We start from the raw sequence: 9,917 nt of genomic DNA, 5'->3' as shown, positions 1-9,917 counted from the left end.
TGTCTAGTCCCCCAAAATAGTCAAGATCATTGCTTTCATTCAAAATAAAATTTTAATCACAACCAGAAGACAACAGGGGAATTGTCTTTCTCCAGCAAAAGTTAAGTGTTAAAGGTTGTCTAATCATTGCTCCCAGAACTAGAAAGATACTGTAAATACCAAAGCCATTCCTGAAGATTAATGTAGACGTGTGTGATGTTATGTAATGGTGGAGGGGGAAAGTTTGAAGTCAAAGGTCTATTATGGTTTCTTATGGTCACAGAGGTTCAGAAAGAGCTCAACATACTATTAGCCTTTTTTAAATAGCTCATTTTAATCCTTGGCATGCAGTCCAGATTATCCCTCTATAGAATTGGAAGAATTTTTGAATAACATGTCAGTTTTTTATATGATTAGGCTGTGTTTCAAGCATAAAGAGGCACACTGACTTAAATGCACGCACACATACTGTACGCACACATGCATGCACGCAACATGTAGTCATACAGGCAATTTCCTTATTTAGCAGTTTAAAGTTCTTGACAAATTCAAAATAGGTGCACATTTATTGGTTATGTAAACTCATCATGAAGATGGAGCCTAGAGTTCCTCTACAGGAGACCTCATCAGGTCATCAGAAAAGTTCCTCTTTATGAGCAACTGGAAACTGATCTTTCCTTCCATCACATATGGAAAGACAAACCAGCATTCTTGAAAGCGAAAAAACTGTCATGGGATTTCTTGCTGTCCATTGTCTTCTTGGTTGTTATCCCAGAGAGATACAACCCCAGCAGCCTCACATGGGAGTTTAAATCTCTGTTATAAACCTAATGTAAGAAGTGCAATTCAAAGCCATAAATGCACCTGCTTTCAAAATGTAGCCAATCACATCAACTCAGCAAGGACAGGTTTCAGTTGAAGGCAGCAGTTCCAGCCAACTGAAACATACATGATGTGTTTATACAGATCATCACCTTGCAGAGCATGCATACACTATAATTTAACATTTTGGCTGATTTTGGCCTGAGCGAACTCACGACTCATGTGGAAACGGCATGCAAACCTGAATTTCCAGCACACTAACTCTCCACAGTGTGTACTTGTGGCAGACAAGGGCTCTAAGCAAACAGAGGGTATGTAACGTAATAGAAGGGCGCAGGTGCTCAAGGAAATGGTGGTGCGGCTTGCACTCTAGACATTACTGGGATTGAGTAAGTCACTGAACTATGTTGAGTTCAGTAGCATCTTGTGAATGGCTCACACCTTCTGAGATTTATGGAGTCCTGGGAGTCCATATGGAAATGTCAGATACATGCAGGTTCGGCTGATAAGTTTTACTTTAGTATACATATACATTTTTCATAGTAAATATTGATAAAACATACAATTCATTTCTTTTGCCAGAAAATAGCCACATAGTAGGTACAATACAAACTTACTCTTACTGAAACAATACAACGATAATATTTTGATCTTTCACAGTAAGCTGAGGCTAAGCTGCGTAGCTGTAAACTGTAAACTGTAGTTATGCAGTGCACTAGCATGCTCTGAAGACTAGATTACCATGATCCTTCACTTAAGGAAGTGTCTAAGTGTGCACATGCATAGGAACATGCTATGGGAAACGGTATTCCTGGGGTGTGGAAAAAAGATATGTCTGTGTAGGCAACAACATGTGAATGCCTAGGTTTGTACCAGCATTATTGAATTTAACTAATTTAAACCAATAATGAAACCTGTGCCTCCTACTTAATCTAATTAGCTTCCCAATGCTATAGAGTTACAGTAGGTATATTACTGCCATCAGCATAAAACACCATTTCACTGATGAAGGCAATATAAATGTAATGTTTGAATCGTTAAGCCTTATCTTTACTAATTACATTGAGGGCTGGCAGTCCATGAATGTAGTTACAGAAGGCCTTAAATATACAGTATGCACCTCTGTTTTAACACAAGGGACTGAAATGAGAGTTCAACCCATTTCTATTTAAAATGCACCCACTAATTTAGAAACAGAATTGGCTCTTTTTTTCATGCTGACATTCATTTCCTGACCCCTGGCAAAAACAAATATACGATTTCTGTAAAAAGCCTTTGGCAATGCAGTTTCACAGCCTTACACCCAGACAAATGAGGCTATGAAAGGTAGGGTCGTTTTATTCTCAAAGAGCCATAGAAATGAAAAATTCCATCAAAATGTGTAGAGCAAAGAGGTATGGATGTAAGAGAAAGCGGAGTCAGCGCAGAGCGGTCTGCTGCTCTCTGGATGTGGCCCCTGAAGCGAGGGTGACCGCTGCAGTCCTGGGGAGGCAGGCTGGCCTTCAGAGAGGGAGAGATACGGACATGCTGGAGCTCAATGCCACGGCCACCGCCTTTGGGTGTCTTTTTTAATCCACTGTGCTAGAATGGGATCCTTCTCTGCTGAGTGACAAGACTCCTGCTGCAAAAGCGTCACAAAACTGATGCAATCCTTCATGTGTGTGAGAGGGTATCACTTTTTTTCAGCCATTTAACTAATAATTCTTGTGTAATGCACATAATAGCCAGAGGCAACAAAAGACCCAATCATGGTTATGCATGTATGTTTTTCAACAGTAGACACTGTACTGCCATGTTGTGTGAAACAGATTTCACATGCAGACACAGATTTGATGCACTTCACCAGATGAACAATTGCCCTTAAAAAAAAAATCCTGAAAACTTGGCTTGATGATTGACCATTTCCTGTTCATCTTTCATTTTTGATAAGAAATGTCTCCAACTTGGTTAAATACTGCATACCATTCATTTGTAATTATATACTGCAAATGGATAAACATTCATAATACAGCATTAAAGAAATCTGTAACAGACACAATATATTAACGATGTACAATGAGAACCCTCAGAGGCGTGCCCACTTTCAAAAATGAAAGCGCGAACAAAAACAGTTACCAAAAAGACGGAACAAATAGAGCTCATGAACAAAGAATATATGCGTTCTTACAGAACCGGCAAGTTGCCACTGGTAACAGGAAGGGGGCGGCGGCCTACAAGTTTTGCTTTAGCCAGTGGATGTAATTGTCCATCATCCTGTGGCCAATGGCAAAGTCGGTGGGCCACACGGTGAACATCAGCGCGCCGTGGAAGCCGGCGGCGTAGTGTTCGTGCGTGACGTCCACGCCGGCCCTCTGCAGGCGCGTCACGTACATGAACCCGTCGTCCCGCAGCACGTCGTACTCGCCCGTGAGCACGTAGGTCTTGGGCAGGGGCCGCAGCGCGGAGTCCGGGGCCAGCAGCGGGGAGGCCCGGGGGTCGGCGATGGCCGCCGCGGCGCGGGATGGGTCCGAGCTCCCCGCCACGGGGGCGCTGTATTCATACGGCCCGTGTAAGCTCTCGGGGAGGAGCGCGCTCCAGTTGACGAACTTCAGCAGGCCGGCGGACTCCAGGCTGTTGTGCGAGTTGGCCATCATGGCGCGGAACAGGGCCTGGTCCCTGGTGAAGTACTGGCTCCAGAAACGCACCATCAGAGTCTTAGGCAGGATGGGCATGTCCCGGTTCTGCTGGTATGACGGCGTGTTGAGGTCCAGGGCCTGCAGCACAGGGTAGAGCAGAGCCTGGGCCTTCAGGGTCACCTTCTGCTCAGGGTCCTGCTCCAGCTACACCAACAGACATCACAGTGACATCAGAATTCCAATACATGACCTGTTAGCAAACTGGGAAAATTCAGAAGAAAAAAATCTGAGTGTAATGGGAAGAGAAAAGGAGAAAGAGTATGAGGAAAAGGGAATGAAGGCTCTCAGTGTGGCATACCTGTTGGGCAACTGCAGCTGCCAAGTTGCCCCCAGCACTATCCCCTGACACAGCAATGCGGCCCGGGTCCACAGAATACTGGGCCAGAACCTCTGCCTGAAGGAAGTGCTTGACAACACGATACACATCTTCAAATGGGACAGGAAAGTGGTGCTCTGGGGCCCGGCGATACCTGTTGGGTCAGAATGCATGTTGGACTTCCAAGTTCAGTTGTCTGAATAACTGAATGCTGTAGATCTATATTTAATTCTATCTGTGAAAACGCTGGGCATGTGTGATGAATAGTTCAGGCTGCATGCTTCAAACACTAGCGCTAAAAATAAAAAAGACCAGACACTTTGCTCGAAATGTGCTAATATGAGTCAGATGTGTGTGCTAACAGCATTCCTGCAGAGATTAGTGTTGTCTGTTTGTGCAGGCTCTGAAAGTCAATGCGATCACATTCCGGCAATACTTGAGATTGGGCAAACATGGTATTGTCCAATGGCGGGCTTCCTTGACCCAGCCCCATTCTCTACCCCAGTCAATAATTGGTAATTACTGACCAAAAGAGAAAAGGTGTGAAAACCGCATTACACTTCAACAGTCACCCACTGCAGAGGAAATTTAAAAAAAAATGGATAGACAGAGAATGGGTTAAAAAAAAACTCTCATGGGCACAGAATCTGGGCTTGTAATTTGTGCATCTTTTTGACCCCGGGGTTATCTCTGTAGCCATCTCAGTCCGGATAAATGTGGGAGGGCATGTGCTTAGCAATGTCAAAATGTGCCCCCCTTTCTCTGTATACACAAGCCCAATTCCACCCACAGGGCACTGCAAGTCAAGTAAGTGAGACTGGAAATAAATATAAATAGCGAAATATGAAATCCGTTAAATAAATAAGTAACAATGTAGGGAAAAAAAATTGATCAAAGAAAATATGTCCCCACCTCGTTTTCTACGTAATAATTCAACTGAAACAGAATATGCGCTCTCGGCAGAAGTGTGGCAAAGCTGTGTGAGGTTGGGCGGGACTGAATTTTCAGTGATGTGAAAATGAAATCGTAATATTATGGAACAAATATGAAATGCTTACTCCACAGACACGACAACAGCATTAAGTTCGCTGACCATCTGTCTGGCAAGAAGATCATACGGTCCCATTCCTTTACAGAAACAAAAAGCAATGGTTGTGTAGCAACTGTATAAATAAAGGTCATAAATAAATAAATGAATAAATAAACTACACAAAATGTGCATTCCTTTTATATAAATGCTCTGGAATGAATTTGACATGGTTTAGGGATGCTTTACAGTTATGGAAAAGTCATTATAATGATCTGCATGGAAAGTAAGTGAAACACTACATTTCCAAAAGGATGTGGTCACCCCTTCTATTTAGCGGTTTTGCCTATTTAAGCCACACCCATTGCTAACAGGCAAATAAAATCAAGCATTCACTCCATTGACCAACCCTGGCAGTAGAATGGGTCGTACTGAAGAGCTCAGTGACTTTCAACGTGGCACTGTCATAGGTCAGTTTGTCAAATTTCTGCTTTGCTAGAGCTGCCCCAGTCAATTATAAGTGCTGTTATTGTGAAGTAGAAATGTACAGGAGCAACAAAATCTCCAGCCACGAAGCAGTAGGCCACACAAGCACACAGAACAGGACCGCTGAGTGCTGAAGCATGTAGCGCATAAAAATCATCTGTCCTCGGATGCAACATTCACTATAGAGTTCCAAACAACCTCTGGAAACAACGTCAGCACAAGAATCATTCGTCAAGTGCTTCAGGATATGGGTTTCCAGGTCCGAGCAGCTGTACACAAGTGTAAGATCACCATGCGCAATGCCAAGCGTCGGCTGGAGTGGTGCAAAGCGCACAGCCAGCGGCCTCTGGGGCAGTGGAAATGATTTCTCTGGAGTGATGAATCAGGCTTCACTATCTGCCAGTCTGACAGGGTTTGACGGAATGTATAGTGCCAAATGTATTGGGCCGACTAGTGCCAACTGTAAAGTTTGTTGGAGGAGGAATAATGGAATGGGGCTGCTTTTCACAGTTTGGGCTAGGCCCCTTAGTTCCAGTGAAGGGAAATCTTAATGCTACTGCATATAGTGACATTCTAGAGAATTGTGTGCTTCCAAATTTGTGACAACCGTTTCGGGAAAGCCCTTTCCTGTTTCAGCATGACTATGCCCCTGGGCACAAAGCAAGGTCCATAAAGACATGGTTTTCTAGTTTGTTGGGGAAGAATTTGACTGGCCTACCTACCCCACCAAATGTGAATTGGAACGCTGACTGTGAGCCATGCCTTACGCCCAAAATCAGTGCCAAACCTCACTAATGCTCTTGTGGCTGAATGGAAGTGAATCCCTGCAGCTATGTTCTAAAATCTACTGGAAAGCCTTCCCAAAACAGTGGAGGCAGAAAAGGGGGGGGATAATTCATATAACATGAATTCCCATAGTTTTGTAATGAGATGTTCAACAACTATATATGAGTGTGATGTTCAGGTGTCCACATACTTTTAGAAATGTAGTGTATATCACATGTAGCATGATTTTACAGTTTTCTGTTATGTCTCACATCATCTGTTGAGAGAGACCACCATTGGTTGGCCTCTCTCAACAACCGGCATTTTTTAAATCTTATTGTCATGGAGAACACTGTCCACAGATAAGAGCACACAGTGGACATTTCGAATTTGGGTCTGGGACAGATAGGCCAAACCAATCAGAAATCATGATCTGTCCCTTTTTAACATACTGAGACAGAACAGTTTATTTTTCAATAGCTTCTTTTCTTAGTTATCTTAATGAGTAGGGGACTGGATGGAAATAGTAAAAATGGTTAGCTTTCAGCCAACAGGAAACACATTCAACTGCTTATTTCTAACAACTCTCTCTCTTTCTCTCTCACCCATGCATGCATGTACAGCACACACATATGACAAGGATGTGCTGTATGGAAGAGTACTCACTTGCGCTTCCCAGACACCATCCTCCGCCATGCAGGTAAACAACTGCCCTCTTCAGCTCCCCGTTGCCGCCCTGCTGGCCCGGCTCATAGACCACAACCTCTACCCCGTCAAACACCTCCATTGTCACGCGTACATGCTCATCTGACACTGGGACCACTTCCTCCACGAAAGTGATGAACATCATGACCCCCATGTAATCCTTCAGACCCAGCAACTCACTTAGTTCTGCCTGAAGAGAGGGTGGAAGAGAGAGGAAGAACAAAAAATAAACCGAAATTGAAAAGGGAATAAAGACGGAATAGAGGCAGTTATGGAGCAGAGGGGAGGAAAGACAACATTAATAGGAAGAAGATAATTAGCATGGTTTACAACTTTGATGATCCTCCTTTAGGAAGATGAAACCCTGCTGTGTTTGCCAGGTAAATATCAATGGGAAAAGCCATGAACAGAGTTGTGGATGAAGAGAAGAGAGGTGTAAAATGGCACTTACTGGAATACTGCAGGGTGAGGACGTGTCCACTGAATAGTGTAAGCTGGATGACTATTAGCTCAGACCTGCGGTGATTATTATAAACATAGTTCCATATTCAATCCGCAAGCTATTTTTTTACATTAGATGTGGTAATCAGCAAAATGGTATGCAGTAATAGTCTGTCAGATGTTTGTCAGCCCATTGCCCAACATAACACCCATTGAACTGGACATTACACAGACCAACCCCTCTCATCACCGCGGGCCTCTCCCTCCACATCTCCAGTCTGAATTTCAAATCACGACACCACTTCATCCTCATAGCATTAGCCCCTGGGCTGCCACATTCACTGAGGGAGTGTTAAACCCTTTAAATGCAGCAGAGAATGGATCAGCTGTTCCCCTTGTGAGCTCTGTGTAACAACAGAAAAGACTGTGTGCAGAGACACCCAGCTCAGCCGTCAGCCCCTTTTCAAATATTAGATAAACCAGCATGGTGATATTCCACAATGCTTTGTGATTAATAATAATTACAAATGTAAAGCATATTTGTGTCCATTTAAATTTGGTACATTATTTGCAAATGGGAAGACGTCTTCATAGCCCCAACAGCCCCTCTTCCTTTTTCTCCCTCTTCCATGCTTTCTCTTGGGGTAAATTGTAATAAGGATGTTGAATGAGAATAATTGAGCAGTTTATTTAAGCAGATTGATTTCTTATGGGCACAGTTAAGCCTCACAGCCCACATGGACTGGTACTGATGTAGGTCGTATGTCAGGAATAAAGAAAGTTGACTGCAGAATTTAAAATTACAATTCAAACACATAAAATATGAACACATTGTGTATCTTACAGGCCTGATTCAGAAATTATGAAATATGCAAAAAAGAGTGGTGAATCAGCAATAATAATAATAATAATAATAATAATAATAATAATAATAATTGCTATGTGACAAAAATGTACAGTATTTACTTTTGACAACAGTTAGTACTGCTTCTCAAGTACAGTACAAACAAATACAGCGCGGGTTTCAGTAGGCTATTTCATAATCAATGCCAGCCGCACTTCTAAAACAAGAATATAGACAGTAGCCTCTTATCTTCTGTCGGAAGTGCCACGAAGTCTTAAGCTACCCAACTCCACAAATAAAGCGATGCGTTATTTAATAGCGTCTATTATTAGAAAGGGTGAGCAGGAATAGACATACAATACGGGGATTACGATCTGGCATAGATAATCCGTTGTAAACGCTCTTTATCAGTCGGCGTTTATATTACTGCAGGCTACAAAAATAAATCTACATGTAGCATAAACGTGATTTGTCCGGAATTCCAACAACGCATCTTTAGTAACACTAAAAACTGGCAATCAAAACGCGGTGTATCTGTATTGGTTTAGGTTACCGGTGTGCCTGGAATTTATATTCGTACGGACAACGAAATGTGACACTGTCTATTTGACTTTTTAGCTAAATTAAGACTTTAAGCAATGTTAGGTTCATTCAGCATCATACACTGTGATAAATAAAACCATAGCTTACATTGCATTATAGTATTATATCATTGAACCTACCAGGTGGCTGAGACTTCTGAAAAAGCAGTCTGTGGCCATCAACTTCCATCTCTCTTCTATTTCATCCGGAATAGGTAAGTAAACATAATATGCACTTAACGTGCCCAGTAGTAAAAGTAAAAAGATGCCTTTTGATCCCATTTTTTATAGAAATCTGGTTGATTTAAAAGTGCAGAAACAAACTCTGTGTTCGGTTTTTCTTATTAACAAGTCACTTCGGCCAGGGCAAAATGTAATCCGGTATTAAATTTGGAACGGAGCCAATAAGATATGACAGCACGTGTTACTGTCATCTGATCGTTATGACCAGGCATTATCCGAGTTTTTTACCAAGGCGATGGCAGCCTGTCAACGACCGATAGCTTATTAACTGTAGCTTAGCCTAGTCCTTTTCTCTTTTAACGGTAAACTCGATTAATGGAAATTCAGTCAAATTAACTGAAACCAGATCTGTCCCCAACGCACAAGACAGCCTATTGTCAGTCATTTGAATGCTAAAGTCTTCAGGTATTTATTGGGTCCACAAGGTAGCTCTCTCTCTCTCTCTCTCCACAACTTGCATCGGTGACATAGGGAACGCATGCGAAGGTCCGCCCTACAGTAGCCTATTACTAGTGATAAACAGGTTCAGCTGGTTGCACATGGGCAAGGCAAATTATAACGTAACACGATATAAGCGACTGCTTTTAAAATTACGCAAAAAGTTGGGTTAAAGTATAAAACATATCCTAATCTTTAGACTCTGCAGCCTACGCTGCTTGTCAGCGTATGAAGTGTAGCTGGTGGTGAAGTGCGACTGGAGACTTAAGTTATGACATCTCCACTTTTCTAAATATAGCCACCGGAATAACCCCTATATATAAGTAGGCTACACTTATAGCCTATGTGCCACGGTGAACGAAGATCCATTGTAGCCTCTTCAGAACCGCCATTGTCTCCATCAGACCCTTCGCCTGGGGACAATGAAGTTATTTCTATATTTTTGATAATGCGATATTGTCTGCGCACAGCTGTAATTCAGACAAACCTGGCATTATTGCACTGTAAACTGCCATACACTTTGCGAGAAAGTGTGCATTTCTGCATTTGCCAATATACCAAAGCACAGAAGAAGGAATGGTGATGCTCTAGTAGC

General features: G+C 42.6%; 1 protein-coding gene across 2 annotated transcripts; it reads right to left on the bottom strand.

Annotated features, from left to right (window-relative positions):
- Window positions 1–526: 526 nt before the first annotated feature.
- On the bottom strand, window positions 527–9,498 carry aadac (arylacetamide deacetylase). 2 transcript variants are annotated; one of them, XM_035384352.1, is made up of 5 exons: window positions 8,783–9,498; window positions 6,737–6,965; window positions 4,851–4,920; window positions 3,775–3,946; window positions 527–3,620 (listed from the first exon to the last, which is right to left on the bottom strand). In XM_035384352.1, the coding sequence occupies exons 1-5, from the start codon at window positions 8,921–8,923 to the stop codon at window positions 3,012–3,014; spliced, it is 1,221 nt and encodes a 406-aa protein (XP_035240243.1). In that variant the 5' UTR covers window positions 8,924–9,498; the 3' UTR covers window positions 527–3,011. The 2 variants fall into 2 exon arrangements, with proteins under 2 accessions (XP_035240243.1, XP_035240245.1); XM_035384354.1 differs by having other exon boundaries at window positions 6,737–6,961.
- Window positions 9,499–9,917: the final 419 nt, after the last annotated feature.

This window comes from Anguilla anguilla, chromosome 12 (assembly GCF_013347855.1).
Source record: "Anguilla anguilla isolate fAngAng1 chromosome 12, fAngAng1.pri, whole genome shotgun sequence".
NCBI lineage: Eukaryota > Metazoa > Chordata > Actinopteri > Anguilliformes > Anguillidae > Anguilla > Anguilla anguilla.
Note: the sequence above shows the minus strand (reverse complement) of the source record. Positions and strands in the feature narration are given on the sequence as shown.

Coding starts and splice junctions, on each gene's coding strand:
- aadac (XM_035384352.1), bottom strand. CDS start 8,923: ATGGGATCAAAAGGCATCTTTTTACTTTTACTACTGGGCACGTTAAGT. Junction 3,947..4,850: donor GCTGTTGTCGTGTCTGTGGA/GTAAGCATTTCA, acceptor CTGACCCAACAG/GTATCGCCGGGCCCCAGAGC. Junction 3,621..3,774: donor CAGCTGCAGTTGCCCAACAG/GTATGCCACACT, acceptor CTGTTGGTGTAG/CTGGAGCAGGACCCTGAGCA.